Source organism: Beta vulgaris, chromosome 7, assembly GCF_026745355.1.
Source record: "Beta vulgaris subsp. vulgaris cultivar EL10 chromosome 7, EL10.2, whole genome shotgun sequence".
Taxonomy (NCBI): domain Eukaryota; kingdom Viridiplantae; phylum Streptophyta; class Magnoliopsida; order Caryophyllales; family Amaranthaceae; genus Beta; species Beta vulgaris.
In genome coordinates, this window is record NC_079208.1 from 16,617,009 (window position 1) to 16,641,160 (window position 24,152).

At 36.4% G+C, this 24,152-nt stretch overlaps 1 protein-coding gene across 11 annotated transcripts; it reads left to right on the forward strand.

Moving 5' to 3' along the window:
- Nucleotides 1-4,390: 4,390 nt before the first annotated feature.
- On the forward strand, nt 4,391-23,853 carry LOC104898859 (DNA polymerase eta). Of its 11 annotated transcripts, XM_048633678.2 has the most exons (17): nt 4,419-4,550; nt 7,175-7,242; nt 7,332-7,452; nt 7,536-7,647; nt 7,739-7,906; nt 10,014-10,178; nt 10,291-10,394; nt 10,550-10,669; nt 11,930-12,053; nt 12,751-12,864; nt 12,982-13,197; nt 13,858-13,963; nt 16,480-16,595; nt 19,144-19,240; nt 19,340-19,467; nt 22,805-22,913; nt 23,408-23,853. In XM_048633678.2, the coding sequence occupies exons 4-17, from the start codon at nt 7,540-7,542 to the stop codon at nt 23,614-23,616; spliced, it is 1,884 nt and encodes a 627-aa protein (XP_048489635.1). In that variant the 5' UTR covers nt 4,419-4,550; nt 7,175-7,242; nt 7,332-7,452; nt 7,536-7,539; the 3' UTR covers nt 23,617-23,853. The 11 variants fall into 11 exon arrangements, 8 of the variants coding, with proteins under 8 accessions (XP_010684280.2, XP_048489634.1, XP_048489637.1 ...); XM_010685978.4 differs by lacking the exon at nt 7,175-7,242 and having other exon boundaries at nt 4,391-4,550; XM_057396440.1 differs by lacking the exons at nt 4,419-4,550; nt 7,175-7,242 and adding an exon at nt 5,995-6,013.
- The last annotated feature ends 299 nt before the right edge of the window (nt 23,854-24,152 follow it).

The window sequence follows — 24,152 nt, forward strand, 5'->3', positions numbered from 1 at the left end:
ATTATAGCCCAAGCATAGTTATAGAAAATAAGTCAGGTGGTTTAATTAAACTAACCAAATCAATCCATAAAACAAGTTCAAAACATCTTTTAGCCCAACAACATAACAATTCAGATTTATAACACCTAGCTTTAAGTTCTAAGTCAATGGTCCTTGGCCCAAACAATTACTAACTAGAAAGGATAATTGGGCTTGATTAGTAAACTTAAGAAATCAGCGTGACGAGAAGGTGGTGGAGGTCTCGGTGGGGTGTGCGGTACAGCTGGGTGCGACGAAGAGAAGCGAGAAAGAGAGTGCATGAAGAGAGAAAACGCGAGGTGCAGCGTAGCTCCGATGAGCGTGCAGGTGCGCGGCGAGTGTCGAGCGAAGCAGTGGGCGGCTGAGACGCGGCGCGAGGCTGGCGTCGCGCAAGGTGGCAGGTGGTGGTGGTGGTGGTGTGAAACCCGAAACAGAGGAGATAGAGGAAAATGGGGTTTTCTTTTTGGGATTTCTTTGGGTCACATTTTTCGGCGAATTTGTGACTGAAATTCTGATGTTTGAAAGGTGGTTTGTAGGTGGCGGTGAGGTGAGAGATGAGAGGAGTTTGTTGTTGATTGTGTTCTTGGTGAGAGGTTTTCATGGCCACTTATACTTGAATTAGGAGCATCAAATCAATAGTTAGGAAGAAGGAATTGAAGTAAATATTATGCATTGTTGACTGAGGAAGGAGATGGATTGGATGACAAATTTTGGCAGAGAAAAAGAATGGAGAAGGTTGGCATGTTTTCCAAGTGCCATGGAAGAGTGAGGAAGAAGGTAAAAGTTATGGAGTAGTTGGCCATGGAAGACTTTTACCCTTTTCCTTTTATTTTTTTGTAACCAAAAATCAGAAAAATTATTCTACTCTTCATCCAATTCACGTGGCCTTGTAAAACTTTAGTGAAATGGGGATATTTTGTGCTTTATTGCTTTAACAACAAAACTACCCTTCTTGTTTAATTCATGAAATCGTAAAATATAAATTATTGCCACTTAGGTATATTTTTAAGTTGATAAATAATTTTATGTTATAATTCTATATTCATTTTATTATATTTTGCTTAATTAGTTAAACAATAAAATAAAATATATTTTAACTACTTATTATGATTAATTGTTTAAACATGGTTAAGTTTTTAGGATATTACATCATCTACTTTCCTGTGACATCATTCAACGTGCTTATACCAATCCGATGAAATTGTAACACCCCTGGGGGTCCATTTATAGATATTGTTCTCTTTGAGCCCTAACCCGCAACCCGCAAGGTTTTGCTTTGGTACAAGATTGTACCCAAAAGGCCTCTAGGTATTAGGTTGAGATGTTCACCCTTTCATAAAAAAGGCTTCGTTCTCCTCAACTTCCAATATGGGATAGCTAGTCAAGATCTTAGGCACCGTCTCCTCTTCTTTAAGGAGCTTGAGTCCCCGTAAGCACTGCAGGATGCAGAATGGGCCCTATCTCTAATACCATCTGTAACACCCTTAGGGCTATCTGGTAGATATTATCTTCTTTGGGTCCTGGCCGGCAAAATTTTGCTTTGGTGTAGAACCATAATTCCACCCAAAAGACCTCTACGAGTTTGAGATGTCCACCTTTATTTAAAGAATGCTTCGTTCTGCTCAACTTTGATGTGGGATAAGAGAATGCAGTGAGGATTGCTTCAATTAGAACTTGAAGTTCCAATAAGACAATGGAAATAGTTTTAAAAATAAAACAAAAGCTATAGAAACTAGTCGTCTCCCCTTCAACAACACCAAAAACTTAATGAGTTTAAAAAGTAATACCGCAAGTGTATGGTGTCTATTGAAAGTAGACACTTAGCAAAATATATTGGAATTAACTACAGACTGAAGGATACTTAATTAAACTAATATTTTTATCAATTAATAAAAGACATCAATTATGTTCACCATGTTTATACCAATCCGATTAAATAAAGTAACTCGATAATATCTAGGTTTAGGTTCGAGCAATTAGATCAAGGGTTAATCATATGGCCGTGTTTTATCACTCTTAAACTAACATATGTAGTGCAGTCATTAACATAAATCAGATTCACAAATTGTTCTAGCCTCTATAAGTACGATATTTCGATTCTAACAATCCATAATATTGAGCAATTACAGGAACTAACTGATAATAATAAACCAATTGAATAATTACTCTTATCAAAACCCATATATTGAATAGATTTAAATAACAATATCAAGGTGTAAACATGGTGTCCCTTATTTAAACCAAGAATAAACTACTCACTCATGGCAGTCTAGAACAAATTCATATTCAAAGGAAAACATTTCATAAAATTAAATTAAGCAGAGATTAAATACCGAGTAATTGAAGAACAATGGAAATGGAATAAACAATACTTTAATAATCTTCCTCGCCAAAGTAATGGATGAGTTTGTGAATTAAAGCTAGAGAGAAAACCTAGGATATTTAACCTAATAAAACGATAATGAAAGATAGTCTAATCAAAATTACCAAAAACTACACATGGTGTTCTAAAATAATACAAAAGAACATAGAAATTAGGTTGTATGAGTTTTATCTCGGCCAACCAGGCAAGGGTGCCCGGTTAGGTGACAGAGATAATTTGTCGTACTTCATAGAGCCTTGACCCGGTCAACTAGGCCACTTCGCGTGGTCAGGCATCTTCCGGCCCGTCGGGGCACCGCCCGATGATGTTTTTCTCTTCTTTTGACTTCAAACTTCTATTTAAAGCACTTGTCTTGCTTCCCGGAGACCCGAATTGTCTATATGTCATATATATAGTCCTTAGACTTGTCTTCTATCTCTATTATATAAGGCAACACATGGGGGGACACCAAAAATTAAAAAAGAAAAAAAAAGAAAAAAAGGAAATAACTAACTTTTTCATTTGAATGAAAAAAGGAGGAACAGGGAGATAACCAACTTTTTCATTTGAATGAAAAAAGGGGAGAAGGTAGTACATTTAAACTAAACATCAATCTTTTGAGAAAACAAAGTTTAGAGACAGTTTTTTTATTCGATTAATTTCATTTTCTACTTCATATGCTATCACACACTATCGCACGCATTGCGTGCATGTAAGGCTAGTGGCTAGATAAGGCAACAAATGCATAATTTGCACAATAAAGCACAAAATAGTGGAACCAAATCCAACCGTATTGAACATGCACAGATAGGAGCTCGAAAGAGCTCAAAATGATACTCAATTTCCAAGGATTGGGTACTTAAAACCATAATTCATTTTTTTTTTCTGAAATACGTAAAACACTTTTCTCAAAAAGCTCTCACATAAAAAAGAGAAGTGTTTCACTTATTTCAGAACGGGAAAAATATACAAAATGGACTTATCAACATTTTGATTGTCTTTAGTGATTTATATTTTAGGAAAAATAACATAATCATATGAGAATTTGTGAGATTCATTTCAATGTAAATTTTTATTATATCAACTTTCTATAATTTTTACTTATTGATAATTAAAGATAATAAGAAAAGAAAAAGCAATTTATGTTCATCCTAAATTACAAATATACCCTCAATTAAAAACATGCAAACTCATCTTTATCAATGTTAAAGAAAACAAAAAGTCAAACAAAGCTAAAAGCATTTATGTCAAATTCAAGGCAAATTTTTAAACCCATTAATTCCTTTTTTTTAGTTAAAAACTAGGATTTAGATAGATTTAATTATTGTAATGAAACTTGTAATTTAGGGTCCGTTTGGTATTAATGTGGTTTTCTGTTTTTCGGTTTTTTTGATTTTCAAAGTCATAATATATGTCTTATAATGAATAAAAAAAATTAGTCAAATTTCTTGGAAACATGATGATTTTAAAAACTGACAACCAAAAAGTGAAAATCAATTTTTCTGATTTCTAGGGGTCGTTCTGTATTACTGTGGTTTTCTGTTTTTGGTTTTTTGATTTTCATAGTCATATGATATATGTCCTATAATGAATAAAAAATTAGTCAAATTTATTGAAAACATGATAATTTTAAAAACTGACAACTGAAAAGTGAAAACCATTTTTTTAGGGCTCGTTCTTATCATTTTTTATTTTCAGTTTTTTTTGAAAACTAAAAATCAAAAACTGGAAACCAGAAAAAGTGGTTTTTACTTTTTAATTGTCAGTTTTCAAAATCATCATGTTACTAATAAATTTGACTAGTTTTTTATTCATTATAGAACATATATTATATGATTTTAAAAATCAAAAAACCAAAAAACTGAAAACCACAATAATACCGAACGGGTTACTAGTTTCCAATTTTTTGATTTTTAGTTTTTAAAAAACTGAAAACAATAAACGATAACGAACGGGCCTAGTTTTTAGTTTTCCATGCGTCGGTTTGTGACGAACCATAAATACTCGAAATAACTCCGAATCGTATCCTTGTCAGAGAAGCCCGGTGCCGTGGGTTATCTTTGAAATTGGAGGGAAAAGTGTGGGAAAAAGAGGATGCCGGTGGCAATTCCCGCGTCATCAGAGGTAAGGGTCATCGCACATGTCGACATGGACTGCTTCTATGTTCAAGGTCCGTACTCCGTACTCTTCTTTACAATCCTTTTTCTTTATGGAACCCTTTCTTCATTCTGATTATGGAACTGTCATGTCTCATGTGATTGGAAATGATTCGGTTGAATGGATGAAGGGTGCATTTTATTCACCCTTAATGGAAATTGAGGGTTAAGGAGCTCTAATGCGGGCTGATTAAGGTGAAATTAGGTATGATTAGGTCCCAATCAGGCCTAATAAGTTTAGTTTTGATAAGTTTAGGATTTTAAAAAATTGGAAGTGCCTTGCTTTTCCGAACTTTGCCGAATTCCCCGAGAGGAACATAAAATTACTCATATCATGTTTAACTTAAACCACCTTTTTATACAACATTAATAGTTTTGTATATAACATTTGTCACAATGTGCCATTCTGGAAACCAAGCTAAGCTTTGCCTAGTGGTAAGAAAAGAACTTTCGAACCTTGAGGTTGAGGGTTCGATCCCACTAGGAGCACTTTGTGAGAGGGTTTCCCCTTACCATCCCCCAATCTCAAAGTGTCTTCCCGCAAACCCATATCACGTTGACATGCGAGAGGTGCCTGTCTGGCAGTGGCTTTCATCTTACCATGGGGTCTCCAATGGGGCCAGAAAAAATGTCATTTTGGAAAACAACATAAAGTTTTATTTCCTTTTCACTTTATTTGAGAAATTATTTATTTCATTATTTAGTAATGTCGTCATTTATTTGCTGAAATGCCATGGGAGGAATTTAATTTGTTCCTCCTTTAGGCATTTCTCATATACATCCTGCCAGCTAGCTAAGTAAAAATTATAAAACATGTCAATATTACCATGTTCCCTCCAATGGGGATCCTATGTTTCATATGGTGTCTTATCGAGTGATAGGGATCCTATGTCCCATATGGTCACTCATCTAGTGTTCCAGATAGCTGGAATCTTGCCACCTTATCCGCTCACGTAAATTTCTTAGAAGGTAATTAATTTTAGATTGATGATGTGGAAAAATGAAAAAGGCGTGGAAAACAAGATGAGACATTGAATGAGACATAATATCTCAAATTCCTTTTATGTCTCTTCGTTATTTCGTGCTACTCTCCTCACTTTAGATTAATTCTCACCACAGGATGGTTTTTTTGTGTTGCATTTTAATATAGATGGTTTTTTGTTAGTCGACATCAATAACCTTGTAATTCTAAAAGATGAGGTTGACTCTCTATGTTAAAATTTTATCTCTAGTGCTTGTCTACATATCCTCTACCTACATTATCTTCATTAAATACTACATGCTCCTGCAATTCGAACACTCTCCACCCAAGTCATTTTTCTTCCTCCCTCGAAGATTTTCTTGGCGGTTTCGAACTCTTTTTGTGTTTTATTTGTGATGAACGGTTATTAAAGGAAAATAAAGAGGATAGAACTCTCAAATTTAGGTTTAAGAGGGTCTCTTGTGAGTCTAGGCTCCAAGATCACACAAAGTCCAGGTTTGTGTATTTGAACACTCATTCTTTTAACTCAACAAAACTCTACTTTTTAGTTCATCAATTCGAACTATATATAAGTACATGAAAGAAACCTAACTCAACAAGAACAATATAAATCAGCAAAATTAAAGATAACACACGCTTAAGATAAAGATAATTAACTAAAACTCTGAACTAGTTTAAAACAAATAATACCTATCCCGAGTAGGATAGTAAAACGTGTAAGCAAAATACTTCCACTACTACTAGGTTCTAACTAAACTATAATGCTAACACATATAGGATAACTAATCTAAGTAGAATTAGACTAATAATCCAACTGGGATTAAAATTACAATTTTTTTTACTCCTACCGACCTAGGAGTACTAATCCTAATAGAACTAGGATTACACGATAGAGTCTAACAGAACTAGGACTTTCGGGAAAGAGCTCCACTCGCGATATGGATTAACTTCTTTCAAAATCTTCTGTTTCTGAATTTTTCACTACTGTAACACGTGCATCCTCTAGGTGATGTCTCATATTCCCTTACCCTCATACTATAACCGCTTATGCTCATGGATGTGATTGAATTTTACACTGGTTGTCACCTATCACAACCCTTCTTTATCTAGGTTTGGGGGCCGGGAATGGTTGGAGGTAAAGTTTGAATACTGACAGGCGAAGTTTTAATACTTGTATGCAGTTATAGTCTTGAAAATAAATATAGTGGAGAGAGTTGGGGTTATGGGGAACTCTAACGGAGCCGAGGGAGGAAAAAGATAACTTGGATGGAGGGAATGTGTTTTTTCAGTGGAGTCTTTTCAGAGAGTTGTAAGGTTAATAATGTCTTTTAGTGGAAGTTGTTAGAAAAGGATATCAGATAGCAAGTTAGAGGGTGGACGGGAGTCATTAAGAAAATGGTGAAAACTGAGAAGAATTATCTTCATTTGGAGAGTCCTGTACATCTCAAAGTAAGGCCTTTAGCAGATTCATTTCCCTTATCATTCTAATACAACAAGTACCTTAGTCCTAATTCATTATTTTTGCTCTCTTACTGTTCTTGTTGATTTATAGCAGAATCACTGCCATAATAACACTACTTTAGGTGTAACTACTTATATATTCTATCTTGATTGAGATTTTGATATTTGTTTCTATTCACTTACACTCTTATGTAGTCCGTAGTCTTAACTCCAAGATGACTGTGTGTTGCCCCTTTCCCTGCCCTTCTGCATCCACAAGGCTGGTTAGATGTTTCCAGATATATGAAACCAAATATATGCTTTCCTTTATAATATTTTTCCTAAGTCTATTTATTTTTTATCCCTTCCACAGTTGAGCAGAGGAAACAACCACAGCTGAGGGGTCTGCCTACTGCTGTAGTTCAGTACAATGAATGGAAAGGTGGAGCTTTAATTGCTGTTAGCTATGAGGCTAGGGAATATGGTGTTAAACGGTATAGTAGTTACTTAGTGCGGGGTACAGTATTTGTATTTCATATTCTATTCCTTTGTCCTGATTGTGACACTCATGTTTCAGTTCCATGCGTGGTGATGAAGCTAAGAGTGTATGTCCACAAATTCAGCTGGTCCAAGTGCCAGTTGCACGTGGCAAAGCTGATCTTTGTACATATCGTGATGCAGGCTCAGAGGTGTATTCAAATTTCTAGATTTTTTATCTGTCTGCTAATATATCCTGTCAAAACCAGGAAAAGGCACCTTACAAGTGATTATGATGTATAGGTTGTCTCAATTCTTGCTAGGAAGGGTCGATGTGAGCGAGCATCAATAGATGAAGTTTATCTTGATCTTACTGATGCAGCAGAGAGCATGTTAGCAGAAAGTCCTCCAGAGAGCTTGGCCGAAATGGATGAGGAGGCTCTTAAGTCACATATTCTTGGTCTTGGTGAGGTAGGAGTTAGGACTACATTTATCTAATGCTCAACCAATCATGTATGCTTGTCCACAATTTTGTCAAATCATTTTGTTGTTATAGCCTAATAAGTAAAAAGGCAATAAGCATCTTCATGAATCAACTGGTAATGGAAAATATATATGGCCAAACATAATGAGATTTTGTGGCGACTGGGTAACTATAGTCTAGACAAAGCTTCTCTTAGTACACACAAAGATACTTTATTTCTTTGAGAGAATAGCTTACATACAAGGCTAGAATGCCCAACTCTAATGTATGCCAAATGCCTAAGGCAATGCTCTACTAATAATACATCATATTGGCTACAACCCAACCACATAAGGAAGATAACTACCCACTACTCGATAACTACCCACCAAGTTATCCCGAATCCATGCACCGTTGTACGTGGAAGTAATTCCACTATCCACTGGCTCCATATCTCAAGGGGAGTAGTGAGGAATGTTTGTAGTTACATAACCGCCACTTCGATCAACCTATTGTCCAATGAGAGCATATAACAACTCGTTAAGTAGAGCACGAGTGTCTACCTATATTCATCGTAACCGCCCACTAAACCTAGTGTAACCTCCCATGGCTATTGACATAATTGCTCCAAGCCAAGCATAATCGCTTGTGGCCTTGGACGCAACTACTCATCAAGCCAAGCATAACGGCTCGTGGCCTTGGACGCAACTGCTCATTAAGCTGAGCATAACGGCTCGTGGCCTTGTACGCAACTACTCACCAAGCCAAGCGTAACCACTCGTGACCTTGGACATAACTGCTCGCCACGTTAAGCGTAACCGCTCCTTATTTGTTGGAGTGTGTCCTCTCACACTCCTAAGAACCCTTCCACACTTTAAGGGGAACATGGGGGGCAACGGTGATTAATATAACCGCCCACTACTTTTGTTAACTTCTCATAACCGCCCCTTATTTTAAGGAAATAACCGCTACTTATTTTAGGTTATAAGCGCCAGATGAGCAATTCCAAGATCTCAATTCACCAAGCCACGCAGTTTATAATTGTTGGGTGGTTATCAATGCATGTTGCCCATAATTCCACGCTAGTCGTACCCTTGGTAACTGCCGCCAAGTCACCAAGCCTCATAGTATATAACTACTGGGCGGTTACAAACACATGGTAATCGCTGCCCATGATCCCATAGCATGGGTAATGGTATCCATTTAACCGCTAGCTAGGGACCCTTCTACGCCGGATTGCTGGACAACTACTTGTCGCCCCACCTCATAAGACTCATCAGGACCAATCATGGGCTCGTCCGCACGTTCCTCTATGTGCAGCTGTTTAGGGTTGCAGTCCATCTCCAAGGGAAGCTGCTTTGGACATCCAAGGTTCAAGTATGGTTCCTTAGTCATGGGCGGCTCTCAACTAGGGCCGACAAAAGTAACGGTTACAAAATTTCAGTCGCCACAGAATCAATTCTAGCACTTGTACAAGGTTAAACACTTGTACTCCTGCCTTGAGTTGGTCGGATTTTGTCGAAATCACGAGATCGCACACTCGTGGGTTCACCTTTAGTGAATTCTTCAATCTTGCCTTTAAGAAAAACCTTTATGTACTTGTTCGAGCTTGGTGAACGCACAAGATCAAATGTTGTGGTTTCGACACAACGACCATTGAGATTCGTGTTTCTGGCTTGACTAACACGGCCTCATTTCATTCTTTATCCCAAGGGTAAGTAACTCACAACATGGTTGCCGGAAGGATAGACTCACTCTATCAATACTGTGACTCTTTAGGGAAAAGCTATGAACAACGCCTACAAGCACAACATTTTATATCAAAGCGTTTCTCCATGTTTCATTGCATCGCCTTGTGCACACGCGCTGACCAACTTACTGATAAAGATGGAATTTTAGTAGCAATAGACAAGTCTGTATTTTGTGTTCTTTGAGGTGTGTAATCATCATGGTGGTTAGTATTTTTATAGTAAATATAAGATATCTGGTGTTCGTTCAAGATGATTTTTAGTAGCAATATACAAATTTTGTAGTTTGTGTTCTTTTTGATGTGCAATCATATTGTGGTCATTCTTGTATACTTTATTAAGTTTTTATGATCTGGTGTTCATTCAGAATGGCACTGATGTCAAAGAAAACGTTAAATCTTGGCTGCGACGGAGTGATGCCGACCATAATGATAAGTTGCTGTCTTGTGGGGCCCTTATTGTTGCAGAACTTAGGAAGCATGTCCTGAGAGAAACTGAATTTACATGCTCTGCAGGGATTGCTCATAATAAGGTGTGAAATTTACTTCTCCCTAATCTAGTTGTTTTTGGTCATGGATCTTTTTCACATGTATATGTTGGCAAACTCTCTTGTGTGGTCTCATTGCTGATTAAACTTGTACAAGATGCTGGCCAAACTAGCTAGTGGCTTGAACAAACCTGCTCAACAGACAATTGTGCCATCTGCATCTGTTAAAGAGTTTCTTGCGCCCTGGCCTATAAAGAAAATGTAAGTCATCTTACTTCAGTATGCTTATAGAGCTCTGCTGATTATATGTTATTCCCTGTAAATCTATTTATTGTACTTACTTAATATGTTATGTGTAAACATTCTTTCATCCACATGATATTATTTTCTTGTATACACTTGTTATTCATTTTCAGGAAACAGCTTGGGGGAAAGCTTGGAGATTCCTTGCAAAATGACTTAGGGGTTAACACAGTTGGAGACCTGTTGCAGTTCTCAGAGCAGAAACTCCAAGAACGTTATGGCTTCAATACTGGGTATGCAGAACACCAGAACCTGAAACAACAAGCTATGTTTTCCCCTTATTTACTCTTTATGTTTTATTGAATGATTAAGTGGTAAGAGTTCAGAAAGTTTGTTAGTCCCTGATGCTTATATAAAGTCTCAGACCAGTATAGTTAAGATTGACAACTAAGCTTAGAGAAGTCGGCATGTGTGCTTTTGAAGCAGAGGCTGTAGCATTTATGCCTATGATAAAGTTACTTTCGTGTCTGAATCCAAAGAAAGATATTCTTTCCTCTACAACAGGGACATGCAGTCCGAGTTCATTGTGGGGCTGCCCATGCTGGTTATTGCGTTGGATTATGTTTGCATCTCTTCTGTTATGTTTTGGCATATGTTATGCTTGTTATGATGCTCAATGCCAGGACAAACAACTTATGCATCAGAGAATTGGCTATCAATCATGCTATCTTGTGGATTTATAGTATTGGCTCTTTGGTTCGTATCAACTCTGTTTGTTGATGTATAATTTCTTGAAGATATCTGAATTATGATACTTCTTGGTCTTCTCCTAATTACAGGTTGTCATGGTAATGGTAGAGGTTATGGGAAATGAGGACTCTGTTGTAGCTAAACGTAGTTATACTTGTACCTGTTTAAGCAAACCTGGTTGTGACAAGTAGTATCTGTTATTTCGCAGGCTGTCTGTCGCCATTGAAATTGGTTGTGTCTGAATCTTTTTGCATCACCCTTTGGCCAGAGTGGCTCAGTTCATGAATTTATCTCTGTCCAAACATCCATATTAGGTGGGACTTGGGAGCCATGTGCAATGGGCTTTGTGGTTTGTCCTTTATTGTTTCTCCCCGTCTCTATGGTGTGAATGAAATTCTGCTCGAGTGTCAATTGTAATGAATTTGTATTGTTATGGCTTTGTATTATTGTAGTTATAATTTGGAAAACATAGGATAAATTGCAGTTGTAATCATGAATGTAGTGATGGTTTCTCTGTCATGGAAGCTGCATATCGTGGGTGTTACTGCCCTTTAGTTATTATCATCGTGTGAATTGATAAATTGGAAAAATTCCACTTCATTATAATTCAAGATTTGGAGCGTATTTTAAGCACTTATTCTGTTTCTTTATCCTGCCATTTTGTGCAGAATTAAGAGGTTATAGTTATTAAAGTTTGAGTGTTAAAAATATATTTTAGATGTCTTTTTCTTGCTTTGTAGATCCTTTTTACGGCTTTCAATTTCACTTGTTTCTCCTAATCCCTGCTTTAATTTGAAAAACAGAACTTGGTTGTGGAATATTGCGAGGGGGCTCAGTGGAGAAGTGGTTAAGGGTCGGATATTACCGAAGAGTCATGGTTCTGGAAAGACTTTTCCAGGTCCTCGTGCCTTGAGGTCGATGGACACAGTATGTTACCCACATCTTATGGCAGATCAGTATTTTGCTACTGCTTCTCCTATAAAGAATGATATTATATTTCTCCTTTTCTTCATTAATGATTTAATCATTTAATAATAATATATATAAGCAGGACAAATGATTTCTCATTCAAAGTATGAAAGATTAATATGTAACTGCTGAAGTAACCTAATTGACTTTTATTATCTTAGTTTTGACTTCTTTAATGCAGTATTATTGATTGATCTGAAGAAAATCCCATTAACTCTAATTTAGGCCACTCTACTGAAATTGACAACAGCGGCAAGTATAGTTCTGTTATTACAAAATCCATCATAATCTTGGCAATTGTCGAAATCCAAGAATCTGAACTATTGACTTCAGGAAAAGTCTTTAGGTACGATGTTTGACTTGCTGCTCTGCTCTTGAATGTTAAGTAATTGTGGTCAATTGCGTTGGTCAAACTAAAGATATTAGCCATTTGTTTCATTCACCTCGTAAGCATAATAATTTGGCTAAGGATTTTTGTGCTTATGGTCTTGAACTGAGAAGTCTCTTAGTTGTTTTAGTTCCAAATATATCTTTTAAGATTGGGTGGGAACTGGGAATAGAATTGATTATCTGAAGGTATACATGCATTACATGTTAGAATGCTTGCATGGCTGATGCTAGGTGTGGCCTTTTTTTAATCCATGTACTATATCAGGTTTCACATTGGATCAAGCAACTATGTGAAGAACTTAGTGAGCGTCTTCACGTGGACTTGGACCTTAATAAGAGAATAGCTCACACTCTTACTCTTCATGTGAGAGCATACAAGGTGATTCTTTCATTATTCTCCCTCCTTGAATTTCTGATGTATGGCTATGGTGCTTGAATATCACCTTTTCCCTGCTTTTTGTTGTGTTGTTTTTAATCCTTATAAAGCATTGCGTAGTCAAGTGACACAGATTCCCAAAAGCGGTTCCCATCTAAGTCATGTCCATTGAGATACGGGACTTCTAAGATTCAAGAGGATGTTCTAAGCATGTTTCATGCTGGTTTACGGGAATTTATGGGCGTATTTGGAGCCAAGAGTGACAAAAATCAAAACAATGGATGGGGAGTAACTGGTCTCTCTATATCAGCAAGCAAGATTATTGCTCTACCTCAAGTATGTGCAAATATATATTGTTAAAAGTCTTGCCTATTAGTATTCTGAATGTTTATTGAGCTCTCTCACCATGATCATTAGGAACAAATACACTCACATATAACTAAAAACTTAGTGGTATCAAGGAATATGCTAGTGAAGAGTTTACGGTTGATTTTTTTTTTTGATAATCGCATTCCCTAGTCCATATCCAAACTCTGTCGAGTCAGTAATACAATTTATGGCATTTTGTTACAAAATAGTATGTGACATTGGGCACAAAACCGTGTAATGTGTGCTAGACATTGTTGCTTGCATGCCAAGGTTAGTAAACGGTTTTGTGTTGCAAGTAATAGAGAATTTCCAAAAAAGGGGAAAGTTGCTAAGTAAAAAAAAGGGGGAAAGTACTTGATGTTTTTATTGTTTGCTAGTAGAGAAATAGTACTTATCTCCCCTTTTTTTTGCACGTATGATATTAGTTTCATTCTCTTATATATGGCATGAAGTGCCTTTATAAATCATGGCAATGTTCTTCCACTTCTTGACTTTTAAGTACTTTCTTTTTATTCCCTCTCTTTTTTGTACTTCAGTTTTCGTAGCTCCACCCACTTTATCCTTTCTCTGTCAAATAGTACTATTTCTGTACGTATCCAAATATAACTTTTTCTCTTGCTTGGACAGGGAACTTGTACTATCAGGAAATTCTTTCCTAGTCAATGTGCTGTCACTTCTACTTCATCAGAAGATGCAAATAATGAACCAATGGATGAATGGATGCAGTTTCCAGGTAGGCTTAATTTTTCATGTAAGTGGCTGTTGCCTGTATTTATCACTGGCTTTATATAAAGAAAACACAGGCACAAACATAAAACACAGGCACAAACATAAGACAAGTGGGAAGAACAAAACTTTGACCACTAGTTCATATCCAATAACCCAGATCATTGCTTCTGGGTAACTTGCCTATCGATGTGCTCAAGCTCAACAGCCTCAACTGGCTTACAAACAGTACCAATCTTTCAAAGGATATGGCCCTGTTCCAGTCTTACTTTAAGAGCAACCTTTGCTTTTCACGTGAAACCTACGAGGTATACTTTAGTACTTAAGCAAAGACTTGCAAAAATAACCGTCTACACCTGCAATCACATATTATGGATAGCTGAAAATCCAAGACCTGTACCAACACATAAAGCCACTCGACTTCCCAATTATGTGTGGGACTTTGTAGATGAGGGTCTTAATCATCAACATGAAACACAGACACAGGTACACAACGCCTCATGAGGAACAAATTGGTGGAAGTTATGAGCAAATTGAACAAAAGAAGGTTGCTCTGCTTCCGTTTCCAGCATCTTCCTGAAACCTGATTTGTTGACCATTTCCCACTTTAAACTAATAAATGGGGGAATTCAGAATTCTAACCAAAGGAATGAACTTTCGGGACATGCCTGTTGAAAATCACAACCATTGAAGCTCAATTTGTGCTTAATCCTAATACTATCCAAGGGACTATGGATTCTAAGAGAAACACCACAACCATTTATCTAGCTACGTGACATTCTTGGGCAGTAACTACCCAAATTCCCTGCACTCTCTACTTTTGGCTTACCCAACAAATCCCACTTCGCAAGATATTTTTTGAATATCCTTAACCCCTGAGCGCAAGATATCTTTCATTAAGAGCTCGATTGTTAGCTACTTCCACAGGATGGATGGTTGAAAGTAATCTTGCCAGTTGCCAGCTAAGGATAAATAAGCCCTTTTCCACTAATCCCACCAGGGCACTGGTTCCAGAAGGGACTTGGACTGTGGATATCATTATAACGGAAGTTCTTTATATGAAGAGGCCAAACTACATCTGACATTCTACTAAAATTGTGAATTCCACTCTAGAGTTTTGGACTAGATTAATTCGTACAAAGCTGCATTTAAGGAAATTGATCCTGAACTCCTGTCCCTTAAAGTGAGTGAAACTAATTCAAGTATTTGTAAAATGGTTATGACACTTTTGAATTCATTAAGATCAAGATACATTCAATCCCTCAGCCTAAAACTCTTTAATCGACCTTACCAGCACATCCCTCTTCAATTTCCTAATTAGCACATATAAGGGACGAACAGGATCCTGCTGCTGTAATCCTTGTGAGTAAGAGAACCATTCTTTTAGGAGTCCCATTCACGAACATTGAAAAATAAACATTAGAAAAGTAACCCCTTATACAATGTCTCCATTGTCCATCAAACCCCTTTGCCCCCTTCCTTTCAAGAACCACATCTTGAAAAGCTACATACATTATTGTAACCATTATATCTAACTTAAACATAATCCTGCATGTCCCCTTTTAATTAGCCTTAGCCACATTCTCATTAACCATAGAAATAGCATGTAAAATCTATTTACCCTAGACAAAAGTACTCTGAAAATGAAAACCGTGCATGGAACTAACCCTTTGAATCCGTTAGTTTACTTCAAGTGAAATGTCTAAGTGAGTAAGTCTCGAGGATCCCACATGGGTATTTGAGATAAAATGAAAGAGTCTGAGTAACATAGACAAAAGGAAAAGATAACAGTACAATCTTTTTTGTAAGCTAGAGGTTGACTTAGAAAATGAGAAATTTCAAATAGCATAATTCAAGTGATAGTAGGAAAGTAGATTACAGCTGAAATATGAATGCCTACTGCTATCGCTCCTAGCCTCCTACCAAAATCACAAGAGGAAGAATAATTGCATGCTTGGTTAAAATACATGGGAAATAGACATGCATAGGGAATAGAAGTGGAATTGTTTGGTTGGCAAAGATTTAGGAAGTGCTACTTAAGTCTCCCAAGTAGAGCTTCCCATGATCAACCAAAATACATGTTGCACTTCCTGGAAATGGAAATGCATGGGAAAAACAATTTTTTTAGGAAATATTACTTCTCATGTTTTCCTCTTACATCTTCATTGCTCTATTAGGAACTTTAGTATGGTTTATTGTCTTTTTTCATCTACTAGTGGAATCGACTGAGCATAAAAATTTGTGGTGCTTTCACCTCTATATGTATTATGCCTAATACAATCACCAATACCTATTTAAATATACGGTGAGCAGTTACTATCAGAAGCCTCTCTTGGATGAAAAAGTCGATGGTACACATAACTACTTGCTCTAATAATGGGTTCTCTTCTCATCTGTGCTAACTGTTCAATTATTGTTGACTATTTATGCTGGTCATGATGGCTGTTTCTACTGATGATACAATGTTGTTTTTGTATTATTACTCTGCTCAAATTGTAACAAGAGGGGTTGTGTTTGCTTCAGAGGGAAACTGGAACTCAGGAGCTAGTGTGTTTGTTGGAAAGGAAGAAAACACTATCATGCATGACATATCTGGTTTTGATCAGACTGAAGAAGAGAAAAATTTTCAGAAGGAGAAGGTTATAATCTGTTTTCACTCTCTTTTACTGTACCTTGTCCCTCCCTGCTATATGTTCAACTATGGTCACAAGGGGAGTGTGTGCATGTTTATGCTTATGTTTGTACTAATATCGTTAATAGCTATTACTATTGCTAAGTAATCTTTGCTTGCTGCTGAAGTTATATATGCCTATACATTCTAAAAGACGATCATATGACAACATGTATATGTTTTAAACTAAAATTTTTCTTCCCATTTCTATCAGCTACTAAGTGGATAACATAGACTAGGATCTTATAAAATTTATTTGTTAAAACCATAAAATGGAAGTAGACAATTAGTGGTGGTGGTTATGAATATTAAATTAGAAAGTGAAGAGTGGAATCAATCAAATAAAAGTAGACAAATAGTGGTGCTCATAGTGGCGAAGGATGAGGGTTGTTGGTTCATGTTGGAGTGAAAGGGCTTAGGGAAGGATGAGGGGAACTATGTTTTATGAACTGACCTAGTTAGCAACCTTAAAAGGATGAATGTGAAGATTGAAGAGAAAAAAGAAAATAGATCTATATTAATTGAAAGGAAGTTACGGAAAATTAAGATAATTTCAAGCATCCGAAAAGCTTGATTCTCTACTAAGGGTCTGTTTGCAAAACTAGCGGTTCTAGTAGCTGTTAGGTGTTGGGGTAGCAACTAGCTGTTTACTTGTAGTTGTTAGAGATTAGCGTTTAAAGTAATTGTTTAATTAGGAGTGTTGGGCAAAGGTAGCTGTTGAGATTGTAAAATGCAATAAATGACATTCATTATATAGTGTTTATTCGCTAACCGCTACCTATAAATCTCAAATGTTACTTGTTTTAACGTTCTCCAACCGCTACCCATAATCTACTCCAACCGCTACCCGCTAATACAACCACTACCTCACCAAACACTCATAATTTTCTTAAGTAGCGTTTTGACCTTGTCCAACCGCTACCTGCTACCTAAAACGCTATTGCCAAACAGGGCCTAAGAAAACTAATAAAAACCAAACAAAACTTTTCACAATATTCAACATTATTCACCTCCTATAATCTCATGTATTTGTAGCAATATCCCCCTAACTACCACCCTTGACTTCCTCCTCAAATTGTAATGCAACTGCCTAATAAAGTACCGTCCCCCAAATATCAGTTCATTGCAACAACGATCAATGTTACACTTAAAACTGGTACCACGCTTCCCTTTTTGTTAGAAGTTCGTCTGTTGACTTAACAGATTGGTCTTAGTCTACCATGGAAGCGTGGAAAGGATGAAGGGAAGTTGATTGAGTCTAGTTTATGTTTAGAGAAAGTGGATCACTTAGGGCTTAGGCAATGTAAAGGTGCAAAATTTGTTTTTTCTTCCCCTAAATATGATGTTTCAATATTCAGATCTAGGATTTTCAAAATCCTAACAATATTTCTCCTTGCTTCCTCTTGAATAAGTGCCACGTCTGATTTTCCTCAGGTAGTCCCGTGTTCACACCCGGGTTAGGTCTGATCAACATATGTATGGCTAGTGTAAAAGCCGATTCCGAGGTTCATAGTCTTTTCTTATCGCAACCCAAAAAAAAGAAAAAGACAACCCAATTTTATATTAGTTTTAATAATATGTAGTTATCTTACTAGCTAAGAGACTCAAATTGATATAATAATGGTGAGAAGAGAGAAGATATACTCCATGGAAGATTTGTAAAAGGACTAACCATTTAAGACTTGTAGATGGAAAGGAAAACCTGTTAGAAATCCAACGAGAATTGCAGAATTTCAAAAAGTAAGAGCTTTAGCTTGGTGGTATTATTAGGTTACTTCAAGTCAAAGGTCAGGGGTTCAAAACCTCTTACACAAAATTAGAATAGGTATTCCCCTCGTGAGAAGGGTAACCTAATGTTCCTTCTTCCATACCTTATTAAAAGTAAAAAAGAAATGCAGAATTTCAAAGTGCAAAGATGAAACTATGATTTTCAAGTAATTTTCTCTCAGAAATCTAAGCTGAGAAATGTTTCGATGTCTAGAAATGATTCCCTTTCTAGCTAAATTCAACGGACAAACGTAAAACGCAGACCCTTCGAATTTCCTGTATAGAAACATCAAACCAAATGGAAAAGGGATGGCAAGATCACATGTGCTAGATGCAACCGCTAATACCAATTTTCTGATCTTCCTGGTTATTGCGATAACATTTAACACCTAGTTCCTTCTTCAAGGCTGGCTCCTTGTGTCGGAAATTGTTGAAACACTCAAAAGCAATGTTCCTAACACAGAAACCAAAGCCTAGGAAGAGGAATAACATTGAAAAATCTCATGGAATGACTGAGAATCATAAGCTACAAGGGTACCGGGAATTTTAACCAAATATGAGCACATAAGCTGTTTTATCCTTTTTGCTTGGTCTAAATCACGTGTAGTTTGACTTGTATATTCTTCTATCTTATACCTGTTCAATTCTTTATGAAGAAAGGCTGGAATAATCTCAGGAACCTTTTAGGAGCAAGCTACTTCTTGCTCTTTGCTAGAGAAAGTTAATAAAAGTGCTCATTGTTAGATCAGGCAACTCATTCTTGCTCATCGTTAGACCAGAAAACTCATTCCTGCTCGTCGTTAGACCAGGCAACTGTTGATAATACTTGGCAATCAATAAGAGAAGGTAGTATCTGCTCTCTAGAATTGTGCAGGTGTTTAATCCATTGGTAGCAAATACTTCTCTTCTGCTTAATAGGTCGTAATCTTTTAGATTCTTGTGCAGGAAACAAATGTTGCAGGGAAATAGTCCAAGATGAGCCACCATGTAAGTTTCATGATAAAGAGACTGCTCTCTTGACTGCCAGTCCTGCTCCAAAGATGCGTCAAGAAGTGAAAATTTCAAAATCAAAGGTACAACCTACTTGTTTTGATTACTTTGTTCTGGGTGTTCTGGAAAATGTGGTTGTGTCTTCATATGGATACTTCTATCATCTCCATTTTTTGTTGAAGACCCCATATGAAATGAGATATTAACATGGTATCTCTGCAATTAATTGTGATAGAGTACACATCCTTTCATATTATGATATAAGATACAACCGCAGTTAAGTTTATAGATTACCATGGTTAGGGTGCAGTTACATCTTAGCTAGGCTTTTGGATGGCTGCTAGTAATATAATATTGTACCTTATTCCCCTTGAATGAGGTTCCTCCTATCTTCCTTTGTTTGCTTGTCTTGCTTTCATATTTTCTTTAGTAGGACCTAGTCTTGTTTTGCTTTTAATTTTATATTGATATCTGTATAGCCAATACAAATTAATTTCTTAAAAAGGGACACAAAATATTTACTATAAATACTGAGGTACTGAATTACTTATTACCTTTTTTTTTTAATTGGGACATTTGCTTTTACACATGGACCAAGGAAAAAGTACATAAGGTAGTTTGAAGAAGAGTAGAAGTAATGAAAAAGTGAGAAAGTTAGATAGGAGGGTAAAAGTAAGAGAGTGATGGTTGGGCCAACCTACCATTTAAGGAATAAGGGCAAGGTCCCTATAAAAAGGACCCCTAAATGGCAAAATGACCCAATCAAAAGAATGGACAGTATTTTGTTAATGTAAACTTTTTAGTGTTCAATTGTTTCTTATGTGATGTTCACTTAATATGTATTTTTTACAAGATACTGTTTTTTCCTATCTTTTCATTCCCAAGTTCTGTTTTGGATAACTCTTTGCCGTAAGATAAACGGACGGAGCAAATGCATGGTTGACAAAGTTTCGCTTTATATTTTTCATGTGTATTCAATTAGTAAATATGCCAGTGTAAGATATATTAACGGTATGACCAATTTACAAACCTGAGCATATCTACTTTCCTAGGCAAAAGCGTTCCTTTGTGATAGTTAGATTGAAAAGGATCAAAAAGGAAGAAAATGGAGGGTCTACTGGAATAAGAGAGAAATAGCAATGAATAATGCTTGTTTATGCTATCATAGGGATATGGCCTTTGCCCCTTCTTTACCTATTTTGATGCTACATGACTTCGACATGGGACACGAGATATGGATCCTACTCAGACCGAATTTATAGAGTCAATTTTTTTTCCTCTGTCGTAAAATTGAATAATTAAGTTCAAGTGGGAAAAGTCATCAATTTTTATTATTTATAGTTTTTTACAGTAGTTCTGAAGCTTGAGGCAACAATTCTTGAGGAAATAGGATGCACGATTGGGGTCTTAGGCTGCCAGAGGAAGTCAAACCTAGCTACGGTTTAATTATCAGTAGTCAGTGGCTAGATATTGGTGAGTGGAGAGATCCCTGTGCAGAGAAAGTGAAGCTGGCATGGGTCTGAAGAAGGATATGTATTAAAGGTGTAATTTTTCAAATTGTCTAGTGGTTTTTTGTGTTTCTCCTTTTGTCCACATTCAGTTTCTTTTTTTTAAGCTCCGTTTAGTTGATGGAAACCGTTTTCAATGGAGAATGTATTTCCTTGAAAAGAGGTTTTCCAAGGAAAAACACAATTTTAAATTAGTTTAACTTTGTTTGGTCCGTTGCATGGAAAGTTAGAGAGAACGGAAATGGACGAGAAATAATGGATGGGAGGAGGGAAAAGGGGACGTTAGAAAAAGGGAGAAAAATGTGGCGTTCCTTCTTTTAAGAAGGAAATTGTGTTCGATGCTTGGGATAATGATTTTCTGTTTTAACAAACCAATTAAAGGAAAATAGGAAAGCCATCATTCCTAGTAAAAGCTTCAACCAACCATACTTTCTCTTAACGTTTTTGCTTTTTTGAAGGAAATATAAAATCTGGTAGGTTGACCTTTTAAAGATATTTTTTTATGATATTTATATAACAAAAGAAGTCCATGCACCATGTGTGTCGAAGATTTGGGATCCATACTTAGCTTTAACCCATATTTTTGGGTCGAAGCATCATACGGGTTTGGGGAGTCCTATGTTCGTGCCAAATAGATAGTTACCTTTTTTCGTGGAAACTTTTATGTGTGATTCAGGGATCCAAATACACTTGTTGATAGAACTTTCAAGAGCATTTGCAGATCGTTTGTGTCACTTTTTAGAGAAATAACTATGGAATTCAAACCCGGTTGTTTCACTACGTAACTCTCGTTATGTTGCTTATTTTGATATTGTTGCATAAGGCCATGATGAAAAAATTACGGCTTTCTTGCCGCGAGGTCTACATAGCGTTTACTTGTCCCAATAGTACTATTTTTTCGTGATGCGTTTGTTACTTATCAGAATTGGCCAAAAAAGAGAAAGGGAAAACAGATGATGCAATTAGAGAAAACAATGTTCACACACCAAAGAACAGAGAAGAACATGACGTGGGATTTCAAGTTGGGTAATGTATATGAATTAGTGTTTATATATATGAATAATGGGATAAAGCACTCATGTTTTGAGTAGTTATTTATTCACCATATATCTAACCCAACTACCCAAGCATATGATAGTTTTGGTAATAGTATATTGAAGGAATTCTTGTCAAACTTGAAAAATGCAAAGTTGAGGTTAAAATTTGTTTGTGACTTAAAAAAAATTGACGCCGTGTTAACCGCAATTCGATCCATTCATTCGTTACAATCTTTCTGCGTCATTGCAAACGATGCTGCAAACATGGCCGCATCCTCGATTTTCTTCCCTGTATTTAGTTACAAGGGAAGGAAATCACATTGCAAGGATGTCATATGGCTATTCTCTGGGTGCTGTGATTGGAAAGAATTATCCTAGCTGAGTACCTGTGGATAGAGTTGTATTTCTTGTATTTTTATGGTTTATTTCATTGTTGACTGTTGTGTTCTTGGTTTTTGGGCTTAATTCTAAACCTGAGTGTAATTGTGGTGCAATATGTTTCCATTGCTTTCTGAAAGGGAGTCCTGATTCTATTTTGATGTACTTGTTTTTCTTTTCATATATATGTGTATATATAGAATTTGTTTTTTGGTGAGAACAATTCTTATATGAGACATGAGAATACTAAGTAGTAATCCATGTCAACCAAAAGGTTAATTTATTTTGCTAGAATCCAACCAATTTTTCCCTTGCGGATATGTTTTTACTAAAATGGATTACTATTCGAGTATTCTCACACTCCATGTAAGAGGTGTTCATTCCTGAACTTTATTTTCTCTCTCCTATATGCATAAGATTTTCTATGTTGATTGTTTACCTTCTATCCTAGCTATTATCTCAACGCACTCAAGCTGTGTATTTTCTCTTTAACGTAGGGCACACCTTCAATCTTGGGGTTTCTGAAGAGATATGAACATCCTTGCTTCCAGTCGACACATGAACCAAATGGAATATGCCAGGAAATCCATACGTCAACGTCTTCTGGTACTAATTTACATTCGTCCAGTGTGAACCATAGCTTTACCTGCATTTTTGTTGTATACGTCTCTTTGGAATTGATTGCACCATACTACCTTTTTGTCCGAGCATTGTACTCTTTGTGGATATTGCAGCATGTTAGAACAGGAAATGTTAAAAACATGTTGCTACAGGAAACATAAGCTCTTCCGTTGGATGTTGAAAAATTGCAACTGTTAATAACTTTGGAATGGATGAACCAGACGTCACTGTAAAATTTAATCAGAGACTAGCATCCATTAAATTTTCTTTTCTGTAGTGTCTTTTTGAACCACCCAGTCTTGGGTGGTAGGATGGTAAGCCTTGTTTCATGTGTTGTGTTTAATAGTTCAGTTTCTTCCTTGTATTTAGTACTGGAAAAAGCAACAAAAAGAAAGAAAAAAGTGTGGGAAAACCTCATCAAGTACAAACTTGTGTAAGCTAGTCCTACTATTGACTGAAACTCGTGGGATGTTTTGAAGGTAACAGTATGCACCAAAGAGATCATAATGCGGGGAATGGGGAAACTTGGAGCTACAATGCTCATGAAATCGATCCAGCGGTGTTTAAGGAGTTGCCACCAGATATCCAGGAAGAACTTCGTGGCTGGATGCGACCTCTGAAGCAGCATCATTCAGCTAAGCGTAGCAGTATTACTTCCTATTTTTTACCGTCAAAAGGTTCAAGCTAGTAAAGTGTGCATTGATCTACTTATCGCAGTTGTCTTCTTTTGTAAATTATTGAAGTACAAAATAACTTCGAACACACTAGGAAATTGAAGCAAAGAATTTGGTGGGATTCAACGTCAAGTCAAGACGAGCTTTAGGAGCCACAATTACGACACTTTATCATTGCTTGTAATATTTTTGCTTGTGCTTAATGTTCTAATGCATGTTAGTTTATGAATATATAGTTTGATTGATCTCAAGAGTTCGCTGTACTCAAACTAACTTGTTGGTAAACTAAGTACCACTAAATAATGAGCTTAGAATTTTGCCTTTCCGAAATAAAGAACACCTATTAAACCTTCAATCACCAGTGATGGATTTTGCATACACAATAATATCACTTCTAATCTTGGGATAAAAATGTGGGGAAGTCCAATATAAAGATCTACATGTTTGGTTAGCTCATCAATATTTTTTTTTTTTTTTTTTTTTTTTTTTTTTTTGACATCAAGTTAACTTGCGAAACAATTATATGAAAGCAATCGAATGATGAGAGGTC

Excerpts from the sequence above, each read along its gene's own strand:
- LOC104898859 (XM_010685978.4), top strand. The coding sequence starts at position 4,475 with ATGCCGGTGGCAATTCCCGCGTCATCAGAGGTAAGGGTCATCGCACAT. Across the intron at positions 12,054-12,750 it reads CCTTGAGGTCGATGGACACA|GTTTCACATTGGATCAAGCA; the intron begins GTATGTTACCCA and ends GTACTATATCAG. Across the intron at positions 16,596-19,143 it reads AAAATTTTCAGAAGGAGAAG|GCAACTCATTCTTGCTCATC; the intron begins GTTATAATCTGT and ends TTGTTAGATCAG.